We start from the raw sequence: 18,706 nt of genomic DNA on the forward strand, positions 1-18,706 counted from the left end.
ATACATAGTAAAAAATAATGTTCTAAAAGGTGAAACTTAATGTTATAAAAAGAGAAGGTATATGTTCTAACAATTGAAATTATATGTTCTAACAAGTGAAGCTATATGTTCTATACATTATTCCTATATGTTCTAATCAGTTAACCTACATGTTCTAAGCAGTTAAGATATATGTTCTACAAAGCAGTGTACACATCAGTAAGAAAGGCAATGGACAAAAAAAGTTATCCTTCCACTCTACCCAAACATGAGCCACAACTAGTATTAACCATTGTCAATATCCAAAAGATTGACACTATGAGCCACTAAATATATTTGTTCTAAACCGTGAACTTTCATTTTCTTAATTTAACCTTCATGTTCTAAAGTCATTATGCAATATAATGTTAAGTGTAGTCCAGTCACTCCAGCTCAAACCTCCCCTACTCTAGTAAATGGTAAGTGTAGTCAAATAACATCTATATCTACCAATATTACTTATGTTCTAATCGTTAAACAATTTTGTTCTAAATAGTAAGCTTTCATGTTCTACATTCTTAACCTTCGTGTTCTAAAGTATTGAGAGTATAAAATTTTACCAAACATTGCGCATGATGTCCTTTATAAGTGATGGCAGGACAATTTTCTTCGTTGTTTTGTGTATTTATTCTCATTTCCTCTGTTTAAGACTTCAGAACATATAACTATTACTCTTAGAACATCATAAAATATCGAAAATTAGAAGAAGAAAAAAAGAGTAAAATTCTCAATTCTCAAATTAATTCAAAAATTCAGAAATTAAATTCTTATAAAAAATACTTATCCTAATACACTAAAAAGTAGAGAATAGCCAACTTATCAGCTAGTTAACAACATCATAATATAGCATAAGCCTTTTCCAATTTCCCTTATTAGGCTTAGAAGCATACTGTGAAAATCTATAAATCCCGACAAGTGTGGGCAGCTAACTATGAAAGTCCATACCATATACTTCGTATAAACCTTTAAAACATATGCAATAATGATAAGAACATCTGCAATAATAACTAGAACATATTCAATAATAATTAGAACATATGCTATTGTAATTAGAACATATACAATAATGATTAGAACATATGTAATGATACTTTAGTACATAAGCAAGATTAGGACTAGACCCTAAAACTTTAATATCTACCGAGTCTAGAACCAACCTATGGCATGAACCAACTGATTATGAATTTGTCCATTAATTTCCAGACTTGAACTACCTCGGCTTAGAGGTTAACTGGAAACCGCCCTAACCGGGCTTATCCCTGTCCCATGGCAACCTCTAAAATCAACATATTATGACAAGCATTTCCTAACATAGAGTAGTAAAAATATTCGGCCATAATATCTCTTGTTCTGAAAAAATGAGTTAGTTGTTCAAAGCTGGAAAGTTTTGTTCAAAGCTTATAAAAAACACTTTCAAAACAGAGAAACAGGCCAACAACTACATTTTCAATTCAACTATATGACACATTCCTAAACCGAGCTCTTGAAGCGCCTTCTAGTATACTGAATATTAGATGCAGGTCATGAAAGAACTTCTCTTATTCCATTTTACTCTATATGTGTCCCTGAGGTAATCAATGCACTGTTATAAATCAAAGTAGGAGTTATACAGAAACCTAAAGCTAAACTACACAACTACATCCCCAAGGGAGCCTTTTGTGTCTCCAAATTCAATGTAACAAATGGAGAGGAACAAAAGTGAAATCTCCGAACCAACAATTACACTCAAAGCTCACAATAAGATAAGTTACGAAGCCACTTGTTACTAAACTATTCAATGAATGTGTAAAATTATAGTTCAGAACACATGCACTTATTGTTCAGAACATATGCAAATATAGTTCAGAACATATGCAATTACAGTGAACATTAAAATTCAGAGCATATAACTACTAGTTTTAGAGCATCATAAGATATCGAAAAAATATCTTAAAATTCTCAAATTAATTCAGAAAATCAGAAATTAAATTCTTATCAAAATACTAAAAATTCATATCGTAACATCCACAATTACAACAACGATCAAATATAAGGAACATAAAAATTAGCAAAATCGCTAGAAACATCCACAAATTTGCAGAACAAATAATTACAAAAATAAATTTTGAAAAATTCCGAAAATAATTACAAAAACTTCGCTAAAATTAAAGCATTGAATACTTACTCTCATGGATCTTCTAGATATTTTGGTGGTTTTTTAGTATTTCTTTTTGGCTGAAAATCAAAATTTAACAAAGATAACTTCAATTAATGTATAAAAACAAAGAAAGTAGTTCGAATTAGGTTAAAATTTTGTGTATTCTGCTTACCTTTGTCATTCGTATTGTTTTTCTGCTCTAGTTAGGTTAAAATTAGGGAAAATTGTAGAAGGAGATAATTAGGTTAAAAATTAGGGAAAATTGTAGAAGGAGAGAAGAAATATAGAATTAGGGAAAATTGTAGAAGGAGAGAAGAAATATAGAACAATTGATGTCGAATTTACCTTACACCGACGACGAGGAGATTGATCGACTGTTGTTGGAGATTTGATGGCGGTTTTGTCGAGAGGAGAGAGAAATGTCGAGAGAGAAAATGGCGAGTCGCGAGTTGTGAGAGAGAGAAAGTGAAGAGGGAGGTTTTAGAGAGAGAAAGTGAGTGGGGATTAATGAAAGAAACGTGGTTTTAATTGGGAGGGTGGATAGTTTTCTCATCCTTTAATCCTAGCCATTAGATTGAATCTAATCCTACGGATTAGATTCATTCTTATATATAATAATATACTCACATAAGGACCTATTTTCACAGGATCTTATACTCACATAAGGACCTATAATAATATACTCACATAAGGACCCATATAATAATATACTCACATAAGGACCTTATATATAATAATATATGTATATATATATATGAAGGAAATAATGCCCTTGGTCCAAGTATGCATTCTATGTTAAGTCTAATAAATGCGGTTCAGTATTAATTAACAAGTTAATAATTCAGTGAGATCAAGTGAGCTGAATGCCTAGCTAGAGGCCGCTTCAGTTCAAGTGGAATTAATGATATTAATCCACAGCTTACTCTTGACTGAACCCGTAGGGTCACACAAATAGTACGTAAACGGATCAAGTATTTAATGGCATTAAATACTCCATCTATGAATATTCGGAACCGACGGATCTTGGTTTCAGTGGGAGCTAAGATCGTCACAGGCAAGAAATGAATACTCCGGAAACGATGATATTGCCGGAAACGGAAATATGGATCGTATCGGAAATATGAATATTATCCAAGTCGTAGATGTTGCCGGAAACGGAAACATGGTACGTATCGGAAAATATTATTGGAAATGGAAATATTACCAGAATTGGAAATATTGCCGGAAACGGAAATATTGTCAGAATCGGAAATATTACCGGAATCGGAAAATAATTCCGGAAACGGAAATATTAAATATTTGTTCGAAACGGAAATTAATTCCGGAATCGGAAATATTAAATATTGTTCGTATCGGAAATAGATTCCGGAAATGGAAATTTAATCGGTAGCGTATCGTACGAATTAGCATCGGACGAGGCCTGCCGGACGAAGGCCCAGCACGAAGCCAGGCCATCGCCCAGCAAGCACGCACGCCACAGCCCAGCGCGCACAAGGCCGCGCATGCGTGGGCCGTGCTGCACGGGCTGCTGCTCGCACGCGCATGGGCAGCCCTTGTGGCTGCCGTGTGTGTGTGAGTTTCAGCTCATGCGAGATTCCTGAATCTGCAAGAGTCAGTGTATGATTAAATGTCTATTCCTATTGGATAAATTGATTAAGTAGAATTCATGTAGAATTCTAATTCCAATTAATTCGCATCCTACTAGGATTACGATTCCTTTTCCATAACTCTATAAATAAAGGCCTAGGGCTCATAATTTATATACAAGTTTTCAAGTATTCAAAAAGTGAGTTTTTGAGAGAAAATCAAACACACATCTTGCTCAAAAGTGCCGAATTTTCTGAGTACCTTAAGGGCGATTCTGGTTGGTCAATCTTAAGGCGGATCCGGACGTGCTGTGGACTATCTACGGAGGGACGACACTTGGAGTCCTAAAAGACTTGTTCTTGTTCGGTTCGGGCGCAGCTAGGGAAGGCACGCAACAAAGAGTATGCATCTAATTATGCTATATGATTATGTGTAAATAATATGTTTCCTGGGTTAATGGTTGTTTCCGCATGATCTATGTAATGTCATATGTATCATAACCTAACAGTGGTATCACGAGCCCCTTATTATTTTCATAATCTAAATTGCATGAACATGGTTAAATATTACAAATTTGCAAGAATTAAAAGGGGTGATTAATTTCGTAATTGTTAATTAATTGCAAATTGCGTTTATTTAATTATATGTACGCAGTTTTTCGGCAGTTTCTTCATTACTCATCCGAATTGAGTGATTTTTGTGTCAATTCCGTATGTAAAAGGCATTCTAAAATTTTGACAAAAATAGTATTTTTCTGCCGAACCCAGAATTCTCAAATTCGAAGCCTAACTATGACTTTTCGAAGGTTTTAGTTTTTCGGATGCAAAATTTCGTAAATTTAAGATGTTAAATTAAATATTTGCGATTCCTGTTGATAAATCTTGAATTTTTGATTGACCTACTGCATATGTTTAACAAGTTTGAATGCCTAGTCTTGTTAATTATGCAATCTAATTTGTAATTATGATTAATTTGTTGAAAATTAGAATAATTTAGAATTAATTTGATTTTCATAATTAATTATAATTTAATTAGAAACCTATGATTAAAAACCACCATAAAAATTGTAAATTTACGATAAATTTTAAATTTTTATGACCTAGACTTGAATCCATATCAATCGGAAATCAATTGGATAATAAATTTTCGATTTTTTCGCCCTAAAATTATGAAATTAATATTATTTATTAATTTGTCATTAATTTTAAATATAAATTTTAAATTTTTATGCGATTCGTTCAAATAACTTGCACGCACGAAGCAATGGACGCTTCGTGTTACCCTTAAGGGGTGTTGTATAATGCGGGCATGCGACGACGAGCAAGGGAGCTCGTCGCCCGTGCGGCACGAATGCAATGAGCAAGGCCGTAGTGCACGAGCACAAGGCAGCAGCCCTGCCTTGTGTCGTGTGCCACGAGCAATGAACGGATGGGCATGGGCGAGGGGCGAGCCAAGGCAGTCGCGTGTGGGCAGCAAGCGAGCTGCGCCACAGCGCGCGCTGCCTCGCATAACAGCGCGCAGCCTCGTGCGCAGCGAGCGGAAGCTCGCGTGCCACGAGCGCTGCGCACAGCATTGCTCGCGCGCACCAGCGAGCGATGGCTCGCGCGCACCAGCGCGCGATCTCGCGCGCCAGCGAGCGATGGCTCGCGCGCACCAGCGAGCGATGCAGCGCCCCAGCGAGCGATGGCTCGCGCGCACCAGCGAGCGATCTCGCGCACCAGCGAGCGCGGTAACGCGCGCGCGCTGCGAGCGATAGCTCGCGTGCGGTGGGCGCTGTGCGGAGGCTTGCGTATGGGACAGCAGCAGCTATGCAACGAGCGCATGGGCTGCGCGCACATGGCCAGCAATGGCTGTGTGCGTACAGCCCATGGGCGTGCAACGCGTAGGGTGTTTGCGTTACGATTAGATCGTTTTGAATGTTTAATTTGAAAATTTCAGTTCACGTAATTTTAATTAATTTTAAAATTAATAATTTAAATTAATTTCTTGGATTTTAATTTTGAATATTATAATTATAATAAATGGAATTTATTCTAATTATTTTACTAAAATTAAAATCATGAATTAATTTAAATGCGACTGAAATTAAATTAAATTTTGGATTCAATTATAGATTCATATGAGCTTTAAATTTTAATTAAATTTGTATGTTTCCGGTTAGACTAGAAATACAATTTTATGTTTAAAATTAGTAAAGCATATGAATTTATTGGTTTGAGTGGGAGTGCTTTTAGTCATAAACTCTTGATTAGGTCTACAAATCCTTAAGGTTAAAACAACTCGATTAGAATTAATAAGGACTGAATAATTGGTAGATTATTGGTGCCCTTGATTAATTGCTGCAAATATTTACGTGATGCATAATGTGTTTAACTAACCAGCTATGTGGGCCATTCATGATAATGAATGGGTGAATGGTATATATTGTATATGTACTGTTTTGCAGGTTATGAAGTGACTAGTATGGCCCAAATAGGATAGAAAATATGGTCTGCGTACCATTAATTTGAATGTAATTGGTCTAAAGTACCAAAATTGTTTTTCAATTCAAATATGGTCTGCGTACCATCAAATAGTTGTAATTAGTTATAACTTATCCTATTTGAAGAAAATGGTGCCTCCCACGGAGATTTTCAAGACGGACTTTGAAGTCAAAGCTTCAAGATGAAGTCGGGCCATACTAGATCACAAATATCTTATGCATGTTTTAAGTTATTTATTGCTTTAAATATGTCTTAAAATGCATGAGATCAAAAGCTTGATTATGTTGCATGATTAAGGATTTTAGTTCACTTAAAATCTAACCAACATAGTAAGAGCCTTAAGTTCCAAACTTAAAAATTGAGTTAAAAGGTGCCATGCCAAAATATACACTTGCTTGGATATCCTTTACATCAATCTAGTAATAGTTTTCGCTCAGCGAGGTGTTACTTATTGGTCCTAAAGGGGCAAGGTACACAAATAATTGTGAGTACATGTTAGTTTTGGTGAAACTCAACGATATAAGTAAGGAGTCCTTTTATGTCGTGGCAAATTCGATAGGTTTACCTAATAAGTTCTTAGACGTACCTATCAACCAAGAATAGTTTCTAGACTATTAGCAAAAGGTTTTTGCTTACCTAAGATGTTCTAGGATTAAGTCGACAAACTGTGCTTAGTTCTTCAATGATTTTAGGATCTTGGAATCATTTTATTCACACCTGCCGGAACACATAACTTGAATAAAATGCTTAATAAACATTGAATTATGCATGTATGCTAGAATTTAAGTTTATTAAGAGAAACTGTGAATGGTTATTTATTTGTTTATTCTTTTCAATTGTAGTTTTTAATATGGCAAACAACAATTCATTCAACATTCGATCAATTCTCGAAAAGGAGAAGTTGAACGGGAAAAACTTCCTTGACTGGCAAAGGAACTTGCAAATAGTTCTTATGCAGGAAGAAAAGGAGTATGTCCTAGATGAGGCGATGCCCGAAGCTCCAGGCGACGGGATCACTCAGGCAGCCCTCAATCGTTGGATTGATGCCAACAAGGATGTGAAATGTCTAATGCTCGCCACTATGAGTGCGGATCTGCAGAAAACGTTCATCAACTCAGATGCTTTCACAATCATCAGTGAGTTAAAGAACATGTTCCAAGATCTGGCTCGAGTCGAAAGATTCGAGACTCATAGGCAAATTCTTGAGACCAAGCTTAAGAAAGGCGAGCCCGTAAGTCCACATGTTCTCAAAATGATTGGACTCATTGAGAATATGAGTCGGCTGGATCAGCAATTTTCTCAGGAAATGGCTATAGACACCATCCTCCATTCTCTTCATAGCGGGTATGATCAGTTCAAACTGAACTACAGTATGAATAGTCTGGACAAAACGCTCACTGAGCTTCACGGTATGCTGAAGACCGCTGAAAAGACGCTCAAAAGTGATAAGCAGGATGTGCTTATGGTGCGTGGGGGCAAGTTCAAGAAATCTGGAAAGAAGAGGAATGCTAAGAAAGGTGGCAACAAAGCCAGCCCAACTAAGCAAACTGGCGCCAAATCTGCAAAGAGGAAGGTCAGTCAACCCACTTCTGAATCCGAATGCTTCTACTGCAAGAAGAAGGGGCATTGGAAGAGAGATTGCTTGAAGCTAAAGGAAGATCAGAAGAACGGAACAGTCGTTCCATCTTCAGGTATTTTCGTTATAGACTGTATACTTGCTAATTCAACTTCTTGGGTATTAGATACAGGTTGTGGCTCACACTTATGTTCCAATCCACAGGGACTAAGAAGAAGTAGAAAGTTAAGCAAGGGTGAAGTCGACCTACGAGTGGGAAATGGAGCACGGATTGCTGCATTAGCTGTAGGAACATACTATTTGTCGTTGCCCTCCGGGCTAGTTTTGGAACTGGAAGAATGTTTCCATGTTCCAAGTCTTACTAAAAACATCATTTCAGTTTCTTGCTTAGATGCTAAGGGATTTTCCTTTATAATAAAAGACAATAGTTGTTCGTTTTATTTTAAAGAGATGTTTTATGGATCTGCTAGATTAGTCAATGGACTTTATTTATTAGATCACGACAAACAAGTATATAACATAAATACCAAAAAGGCCAAAAAGGATGATTCAGATCTCACCTATCTGTGGCATTGTCGATTAGGCCATATAAACTTGAAACGCTTAGAAAGACTTCAAAGGGAAGGAATTCTAGAACCATTTGACTTAGAGGATTATGGTAAATGCGAATCATGTTTACTTGGCAAAATGACAAAGCAACCTTTCTCTAAAGTTGGAGAAAGAGCAAATGAACTATTGGGTTTAATCCATACAGATGTATGTGGACCAATGAGTACAAATGCTAGAGGTGGTTTCAGCTACTTTATCACTTTCACTGATGACTTCAGTAGGTATGGTTATGTCTACCTAATGAAGCATAAGTCTGAATCCTTTGACAAATTCAAGGAATTTCAGAGTGAAGTAGAGAATCAATTAGGCAAGAAGATTAAGGCACTGCGGTCTGATAGAGGCGGTGAATATCTGAGCTATGAATTTGATGACCATCTGAAAGAATGTGGAATTCTATCAGAATTGACTCCTCCTGGAACACCACAATGGAACGGTGTGTCAGAACGGAGGAACAGAACCTTGCTAGACATGGTCAGGTCAATGATGGGTCAGGCCGAACTTCCATTAGAATTTTGGGGACATGCACTAAATACAGCTGCACTCACTATAAATAGAGCTCCGTCTAAAGCTGTCGAAAAGACTCCATACGAATTATGGTTTGGAAAACCTCCAAATGTGTCTTTTCTTAAGATTTGGGGATGTGAAGTTTACGTCAAACGATCAATTTCAGACAAACTTCATCCAAAATCTGACAAATGTATCCTTGTGGGCTATCCAAAGGAAACAAAGGGGTATTACTTCTACAATACATCTGAGAACAAAGTGTTTGTTGCTCGAGATGGTGTCTTTTTGGAGAAAGATCACATTTCCAAAATGACAAGTGGGAGAAAAGTAGACCTCGAAGAAATTCGAGTCGAACAACAAACTCTAGAGAATGCTCAAGATGACATTCAGGATGAAACTCAGAGATCTTTAGAAGAATCTGGTGAGAATCATGGTCAATCTAGAAATGTTACCCCGCGTAGATCGCAAAGATATAGATCTCAACCGGAAAGGTACTTAGGTATTTTGACGAACGAGAGCTATGACGTTCTATTACTTGAAAGTGATGAACCTGCGACTTACAAGCAAGCTATGACGAGCCCTAGCTCCAAGCAGTGGCAAGAAGCCATGCAATCTGAATTAGACTCCATGTCTGAAAACCAAGTATGGGATTTGGTCGATTTGCCAGATGGCTACCAAGCCATTGGAAGCAAATGGGTTTTCAAACTGAAAAAGGACAAGGATGGGAAACTTGAAGTTTTCAAAGCTAGATTGGTTGCGAAAGGTTACAGGCAAGTCCACGGTGTGGATTACGATGAAACCTTTTCACCAGTTGCAATGCTAAAGTCTATTCGAATAATGTTAGCAATCGCTGCATATTACGATTACGAAATATGGCAGATGGATGTCAAAACTGCTTTCTTAAACGGCGTTTTAACAGAAACTGTGTTTATGACACAGCCTGAAGGTTTTGAGGATCCAAAGAATGCTAAAAAGGTATGCAAGCTAAAGAAGTCAATCTACGGATTGAAGCAGGCATCCAGGAGCTGGAATATACGTTTTGATGAAGCAGTCAGTGACTTTGGTTTCATCAAGAACGCGGACGAATCTTGTGTATACAAGAAGGTCAGTGGGAGCAAAATTGCTTTCCTAGTGTTATATGTCGACGACATATTGCTTATCGGAAATGACATTCCTATGTTGAACTCTGTCAAGATTTGGCTTGGGAAATGTTTTTCGATGAAGGATCTAGGAGAAGCACAGTACATATTGGGCATCAAGATTTACAGAGATAGATCTAAAAAGATGATTGGACTTAGTCAAAGCACTTATATCAATAAGGTGCTTGATAGGTTCAAGATGGCAGACTCCAAGCGAGGCTACCTACCCATGTCTCATGGAATGACTCTAAGCAAGACTCAGTGCCCAAAAACACTTGATGAGCGTAGACGAATGAATGGGATTCCATATGCATCATTGATTGGTTCAATAATGTATGCTATGATATGTACACGCCCGGATGTTGCGTACGCACTCAGTGCTACGAGCAGATACCAGTCAGACCCAGGAGAGGCACATTGGACTGCTGCCAAGAATATTCTGAAGTACCTGAAAAGGCACAAAGATGACTTCCTGGTCTATGGTGGAGATGATGAATTAATTGTTAAAGGCTATACGGACGCAAGTTTCCAAACCGACAAAGATGATTTCAGATCACAGTCTGGGTTTGTCTTCTGCCTCAACGGAGGAGCAGTAAGCTGGAAAAGTGCTAAGCAAAGCACCATTGCGGATTCTACAACTGAAGCGGAGTACATTGCTGCACATGAAGCAGCAAAGGAAGCTATATGGCTAAGGAAGTTCATAGGAGAACTTGGTGTAGTCCCCTCCATTAAAGGACCAATAGCCCTGTATTGTGATAATAACGGAGCTATTGCACAGGCAAAAGAGCCTAGACACCACCAGAGAGTCAAGCATGTACTTCGTAGATTTCACCTTCTACGAGAGTTCGTTGAAAGAAAAGAAGTCGAGATAAGCAAAATTGGAACTGATGACAACATATCAGATCCATTAACTAAACCTCTGCCGCAAGCGAAGCACAACTCGCACACTGCAGCTATGGGAATCAAGCATATTGGAGAATGGCTATGATGTCTCTGTTTAATGTTTTAAAGTTTTAGAGTTTAAATCTTTGTAAAACATTATTGGTTAATCATTCACAATAAATGAAAGGAATTCATTTTTCCATTTAATTTGTGGTTTATTAAATGATGAGTCCCTTCAACTTGACGATATATTCAAGATAGACTGTCAGGACCAGTCCTGTGACTAAGAAATGTCTATCAAGTGAACTTGAATGTCAAAGGTTGAAAATGGTCCCTAGTCGGAGTTTTCTATAAAATTGGACGCATAGAAAACGTTAGACGATTAGAATGCAAGATGACTAGTAGTTCTGTTTCTTGAACTATGTGGACATGGCAATGTCATAATCATTTGCATAGATACTTACTTTGGGAAGACTAGTATCGGACAAGACCTATGAAACTTTACTGTAAGAGATGAAAGTCTGTCATAAGTAAATTTCATTAAATTATTAGACACTAAATCCTCAATACCTGAGTGATTTGAGATTACTTGTTTGAGAACTGGTTGCTTTGACGTTGACCAACCGTCGCACCGTAAAAGGAGGCTATAAAGGCAACGCTCAGGTAATCACCTATCAAACGAAGTCTAATCTCAAGATCGCAAGATTGGGATTGTCCTCCCATAAATCGGGATGAGATGCTTAAAAGTTGTACAAGGCCACTCGGAGAGCTAGAAACTGTGAAATGCATGGCCGTGCTCGGATGAATCATAGGCTATGATTATCTGTTTATTTGATCAGTTGAACTCTGAAACCGAGGAACACCTCTGGACATAATAAGGATGACAACTCTTACCTTATGTTCAAGAGCAAGCATCGAGCGACAAAGGAATTAGGAAATGCACACTTGTCCCTAAGGACAAGTGGGAGACTGAAGGAAATAATGCCCTTGGTCCAAGTATGCATTCTATGTTAAGTCTAATAAATGCGGTTCAGTATTAATTAACAAGTTAATAATTCAGTGAGATCAAGTGAGCTGAATGCCTAGCTAGAGGCCGCTTCAGTTCAAGTGGAATTAATGATATTAATCCACAGCTTACTCTTGACTGAACCCGTAGGGTCACACAAATAGTACGTAAACGGATCAAGTATTTAATGGCATTAAATACTCCATCTATGAATATTCGGAACCGACGGATCTTGGTTTCAGTGGGAGCTAAGATCGTCACAGGCAAGAAATGAATACTCCGGAAACGATGATATTGCCGGAAACGGAAATATGGATCGTATCGGAAATATGAATATTATCCAAGTCGTAGATGTTGCCGGAAACGGAAACATGGTACGTATCGGAAAATATTATTGGAAATGGAAATATTACCAGAATTGGAAATATTGCCGGAAACGGAAATATTGTCAGAATCGGAAATATTACCGGAATCGGAAAATAATTCCGGAAACGGAAATATTAAATATTTGTTCGAAACGGAAATTAATTCCGGAATCGGAAATATTAAATATTGTTCGTATCGGAAATAGATTCCGGAAATGGAAATTTAATCGGTAGCGTATCGTACGAATTAGCATCGGACGAGGCCTGCCGGACGAAGGCCCAGCACGAAGCCAGGCCATCGCCCAGCAAGCACGCACGCCACAGCCCAGCGCGCACAAGGCCGCGCATGCGTGGGCCGTGCTGCACGGGCTGCTGCTCGCACGCGCATGGGCAGCCCTTGTGGCTGCCGTGTGTGTGTGAGTTTCAGCTCATGCGAGATTCCTGAATCTGCAAGAGTCAGTGTATGATTAAATGTCTATTCCTATTGGATAAATTGATTAAGTAGAATTCATGTAGAATTCTAATTCCAATTAATTCGCATCCTACTAGGATTACGATTCCTTTTCCATAACTCTATAAATAAAGGCCTAGGGCTCATAATTTATATACAAGTTTTCAAGTATTCAAAAAGTGAGTTTTTGAGAGAAAATCAAACACACATCTTGCTCAAAAGTGCCGAATTTTCTGAGTACCTTAAGGGCGATTCTGGTTGGTCAATCTTAAGGCGGATCCGGACGTGCTGTGGACTATCTACGGAGGGACGACACTTGGAGTCCTAAAAGACTTGTTCTTGTTCGGTTCGGGCGCAGCTAGGGAAGGCACGCAACAAAGAGTATGCATCTAATTATGCTATATGATTATGTGTAAATAATATGTTTCCTGGGTTAATGGTTGTTTCCGCATGATCTATGTAATGTCATATGTATCATAACCTAACAATATATATATATATATATATATATAGAGAGAGAGAGAGAGAGAGAGAGGAGGGCTCATGTGAGAACACCTCCTTTATGTGAGAACACAATCCTATGTGAGAATAGACCTTGACCCTTGGATCATCTCTAATCTAACAGCCTGAAATGAAGGATTATTAATGGCAATTTGGTAAATTCTTTTAAGATATATTCAGCCCATAAAATTCAGTTTTCATGTAATTAGTTTCTCTCTCTAATCTCTGCTTTCTCTCTCTGTTTTCTCGCCTCTCTCTTTTATGCTGCCGCCATTACAACACTTTAATCACGGTCCAATTCATCTCCAAATTCGCTTCAGAATTCAATTCAATTCTCGAATACATTCATCTACTTGATTATTTCAAGGTATTTTTTTATCAATTTTCGCAATTTTGATTTGTGTATTTTGCTTGATAATTTCCCAATTTCTGACCTAGTTTTGATTATTGATTCCAATTCCATTAGTATTGAATTGAAATTATTAATTGTTGATTATCGAATTCTTTATTTGCTGAATTTCGTGAGCTGCTTTTATAATTTGAATTTGTGAGTTGTTTTTTATTACCGAATTGCACTCATATTTGGTGAGTTGTTTTTGTTTTGTGTTTGATATTCTGATTTGTTTTTTATTTTGATTTTTGATTTGTATTTGTTATATATTTTAGATTTTTGATTATCTATTTGTTCCTTTCAATTTGTGTTTTTAATTTATGTGTTCAAATTTGTATTCAATCATGTAGTTTTTGATTTACAGATCAGTATTCTTTCGAGCAATGGCATCAGAATTTCATCATAGTTCGTCCTCATCATTGGCGGAATCAAGTGAGTTTTCTTATTATTGTGTCTGATTTGTTAACGTTCTGAATAATCGCTATAAATGTTCTGCATTTGTAATCCAATGTTCTATGTACATATTATACATCTTCTAAATTGTTTTTTAATTCTTTTTTTGATCATGTTGTGAATAATGTTCACCTCTAATGAACTGCAAGTTGTAAATTGTTTTTGATGATGTGAATGATTGCATTATATCTTCTGCATAGTCGTTTAAAATGTTTTGAGTAATACTTTCTTCTAGGGTTTTGTATAGTTCTCTATTTTCCTGTCACATTCTTTCTGATGTTCTGAATTATTCTTACATTTTTCTCCACTTTTAACCCAATGTTCCATGTAAACTTTATACATGTTCTGAATTATTTTTTGTTATTTTTTTTCTAGATTCTGTTGTGGATAATGAACAATATGCAAGTTGTTCTAATTCAAATGTGGCTGTTACTCCTGAAGTAATTCCCATATTAAGTCCAGGAGGAACGAGAGAATGGATTCCATGTTGTTCTGATGAGTTAAAACCTGTTGTAGGGATGAAATTTATGAGTGTCGAAGAGGGTATTTCATTTTATAAAGCATATTCAAAAGCTGCTGGTTTTGTGATGAGGAAATCTACTGCTACAAAAAGGAAGGCACTAGACGTTATTGCTTTTCAGTATTGTTTATGCAACAAGGCTGGTTTCAAAGAAAAAGCAATAGTTAAGGTTGGAGGCATGCCAAATGTTAAAAAAGGGGAAGGTAATGAAGATAAAGTACCTATACCTCGAAGTAGGCTAGTTACTCGTGTTGGTTGCAAGGCTCGGATGGTTATGAAGTATAAAAATGAAGGTTTTTATGTGGTGACTGAATTCCGAGAGCCACATGTTCATCCTCTTTACACCCCGGGTTGTCTAAAATTTCAGAAAGCGGGTAGGAAAATGAATATTCTTCATAAGAAGATGTTTATTGATAATTCGAAGGTGAACATTGGTCCGGTTAAGACTTTTAGATTGATGAAGGAGTTAGTTGGATCATATGATAACGTTGGTGCATCCAAGCAAGATTTCAAAAAATTTCATAGAGATTTGAAGGCTTACATTGAAGGATCGGATGCCCAAATGTTTGTGAATAACTTTCAGAACAAGAAGTTGTTATGGAGTGCATTTTTCTTTGACTTTGAGGTGGATGAAGACGGAGCTTTTTGGGCAGATCCTATATGTAGAAAGAATTATGCACTCTTTGGTGATATGGTTTCTTTTGACACCACATTTCAAACAAATAGTTAATTTCTTGTCATGTTCTGAATTCATCTAAATTTTGTTCTACATAATATTCATGATGTTCTAAGTTAAAATCTGCATGTTTTAAACATTACTCATCAAGTTCTGAATGCATGGTTATCTTGTTCTAATAACTGTACATATGTTCTAAATATTATTCAGCATGTTCTATATAACTATTCATATGTTCTGAACATTATACTGAATGTTCTGAAATTTGTTTTTAGGTATAATATGATATTTGGCCCATTTACTGGAGTTGATCACCACAAGAAGTGTGTTACTTTTGGTGCTGCTTTAATAGCCCATGAGGACATCGTGTCTTTTGAATGGGTTTTTAGAACTTTTCTCAAGGCAATGGGAGGTAATTGAAGGAAATAATGCCCTTGGTCCAAGTATGCATTCTATGTTAAGTCTAATAAATGCGGTTCAGTGTTAATTAACAAGTTAATAATTCAGTGAGATCAAGTGAGCTGAATGCCTAGCTAGAGGCCGCTTTAGTTCAAGTGGAATTAATGATATTAATCCACAGCTTACTCTTGACTGAACCCGTAGGGTCACACAAATAGTACGTAAACGGATCAAGTATTTAATAGCATTAAATACTCCATCTATGAATATTCGGAACCGACGGATCTTGGTTTCAGTGGGAGCTAAGATCGTCACAGGCAAGGAATGAATACTCCGGAAACGATGATATTGCCGGAAACGGAAATATGGATCGTATCGGAAATATAAATATTATCCAAGTCGTAGATGTTGCCGGAAACGGAAACATGGTACGTGTCGGAAAATATTATCGGAAATGGAAATATTGCCAGAATCGGAAATATTGCCGGAAACGGAAATATTGTCAGAATCGGAAATATTACCGGAATCGGAAAATAATTCCGGAAACGGAAATATTAAATATTTGTTCGAAACGGAAATTAATTCCGGAATCGAAAATATTAAATATTGTTCGTATCGGAAATGAATTCCGGAATCGGAAAATTTAATCGGAAGCGCATCGTACGAATAAACATCGGACGAGGCCTGCCGGACGAGGCCCAGCACGAAGCCAGGCCATCGCCCAGCAAGCCAAGCGCGCCGCACAAACAGCCACGCCAGGCCCAGCGCAAGGCCAGGCCCAGCAGGCTGCGCGCAGCGCGCAGCGCGCACAGCGCGCACAGCACGCGCAGCGCGCAGCGCGCGCGGGCGCTGAGTGGGCTGCTGCTCGCGCGCACGCATGGGGCCCATCGTGGCTGCCGTGCGTGTGTGTGCAAGTGTTTGTGTTCGTGCACGTTTCCTAAAACATGCAGAGTTCGGTTAATGATTAAATTCCTAATTCTATTTGATAAATTAATTAAATTAGAGTTCTTGTAGGATTCTAGGTTTAATTAATTTGTATCTGAATAGGATTTCGATTCCCTTTCCATACCGCTATAAATATGAGGCTAGGGCTCACAATTTATAACACAAGTTTCAAAGTATTCAAAGTGAGTTTTTGAGAGAAAAATTCAGTCACACATTTGCCTATAAAGTGCCGAAAATAATAGTACCTTAAGGGCGATTCTAGTTGGTCAATCTTAAGGCGGATCCGGACGTGCTGTGGACTATCTACGGAGGGACGACACTTGGAGTCCTAAAGACTTGTTCTTGTTCGGTTCGGGCGCAGCTAGGGAAGGCACGCAACAAAGAGTATGCATCTAATCTATGCTAAATGATTATGTGTAAATAATATGTTTTCCTGGGTTTATGGTTTTTCCGCATGATTTATGAATTGTCATATGTATCATAACCTAACAGTGGTATCACGAGCCCCTTATTATTTTCATAATCTAAATTGCATGAACATGGTTAAATATTACAAATTTGCAAGAACTAAAAGGGGTGATTAATTTTCGTAATTGTTAATTAATTGCAAATTGCGTTTATTTAGTTATACGTACGCAGTTTTTCGGCAGTTTCTTCGTTACTCATCCGAATTGAGTGACTTTTGTGTCAATTCCGCATGTAAAAGGCATTCTAAAATTTTCTGCCGAACCCAGAATTCTCAAATTCGAAGCCTAACTATGACTTTTCGAAGGTTTTAGTTTTTCGAATGCAAAATTTCGTAAATTTAAGATGTTAAATTAAATATTTGCGATTCTTGTTGATAAATCTTGAATTTTTGATTGACCTACTGCATATGTTTAACAAGTTTGAATGCCTAGTCTTGTTAATTATGCAATCTAATTATTAATTATGATTAATTTGTTGAAAATTAGAATAATTTAGAATTAATTTGATTTTCATAATTAATTGTAATTTAATTAGAAACCTATGATTAAAAACCACCATAAAAATTGTAAATTTACGATAAATTTTAAATTTTTATGACCTAGACTTGAATCCATAACAATCGGAAATCAATTGGATAATAAATTTTCGATTTTTTCGCCCTAAAATTATGAAATTAATATTATTTATTAATTTGTCATTAATTTTAAATATAAATTTTAAATTTTTATGCGATTCGTTCATAAAACTTGCACGCACGAAGCAATGGACGCTTCGTGTTACCCTTAAGGGGTGTTGTATAATGCGGGCATGCGACGACAAGCAAGGGAGCTCGTCGCCCGTGCGGCACGAATGCAATGAGCAAGGGCGTAGTGCACGAGCACAAGGCAGCAGCCCTGCCTTGTGTCGTGTGCCACGAGCAATGGACGAATGGGCATGGGCGAAGGGCGAGCCAAGGCAGTCGCGTGTGGGCAGCAAGCGAGCTGCGCCACAACGCGCGCTGCCTCGCACAAGAGCGCGCAGCCTCGCGCGCAGCGAGCGCAAGCTCGCGTGCCACGAGCGCTGCGCCTAGCATTGCTCGCGCGCACAGCGAGCGATGTCGCCCGCCCAGCGAGCGATGTCGCGCGCCCAGCGAGCGATGGCTCGCGCGCCCAGCGAGCGATGTCGCGCGCCCAGCGAGCGATGTCGCGCGCGCACTGCGAGCGATAGCCCGCGTGCGATGAGCGCTGGCGCGCGCAGCGAGCACCAATGCGTGCGGAGGCTTGCGATAGGGATGCAGCAGCTATGCGACGAGCGCATGGGCTGCGCGCGCATGGCCAGCGATGGCTGTGTGCGTGCGGCCCATGGGCGTGCTACGCGTAGGGTGTTTGCGTTACGATTAGATCGTTTTGAATGTTTAATTTGAAAATTTCAGTTCACGTAATTTTAATTAATTTTAAAATTAATAATTTAAATTATTTTCTTGGATTTTAATTTTGAATATTATAATTATAATAAATGTTATTTATTCTAATTATTTTACTAAAATTAAAATCATGAATTAATTTAAATGCGACTGAAATTAAATTAAACTTTTTGGATTCAATTATAAATTTATAT

At 37.8% G+C, this 18,706-nt stretch overlaps 1 protein-coding gene across 1 annotated transcript in view; it reads left to right on the forward strand.

Annotated features, from left to right (window-relative positions):
* Positions 1–18,706, forward strand: part of LOC110792810 (protein FAR1-RELATED SEQUENCE 5-like) — a 30,209-nt gene that overhangs the window by 2,668 nt on the left and 8,835 nt on the right. Inside the window, exons 4-5 of the mRNA XM_056839034.1 lie at positions 14,478–15,316; positions 15,509–15,710. Of these exons, the coding sequence (XP_056695012.1) occupies positions 14,478–15,316; positions 15,509–15,710 (1,041 nt within the window). The remainder of the gene's footprint in view (positions 1–14,477; positions 15,317–15,508; positions 15,711–18,706) is intronic.

This window comes from Spinacia oleracea, chromosome 3 (assembly GCF_020520425.1).
Source record: "Spinacia oleracea cultivar Varoflay chromosome 3, BTI_SOV_V1, whole genome shotgun sequence".
NCBI classification, from domain to species: Eukaryota; Viridiplantae; Streptophyta; class Magnoliopsida; order Caryophyllales; family Amaranthaceae; genus Spinacia; species Spinacia oleracea.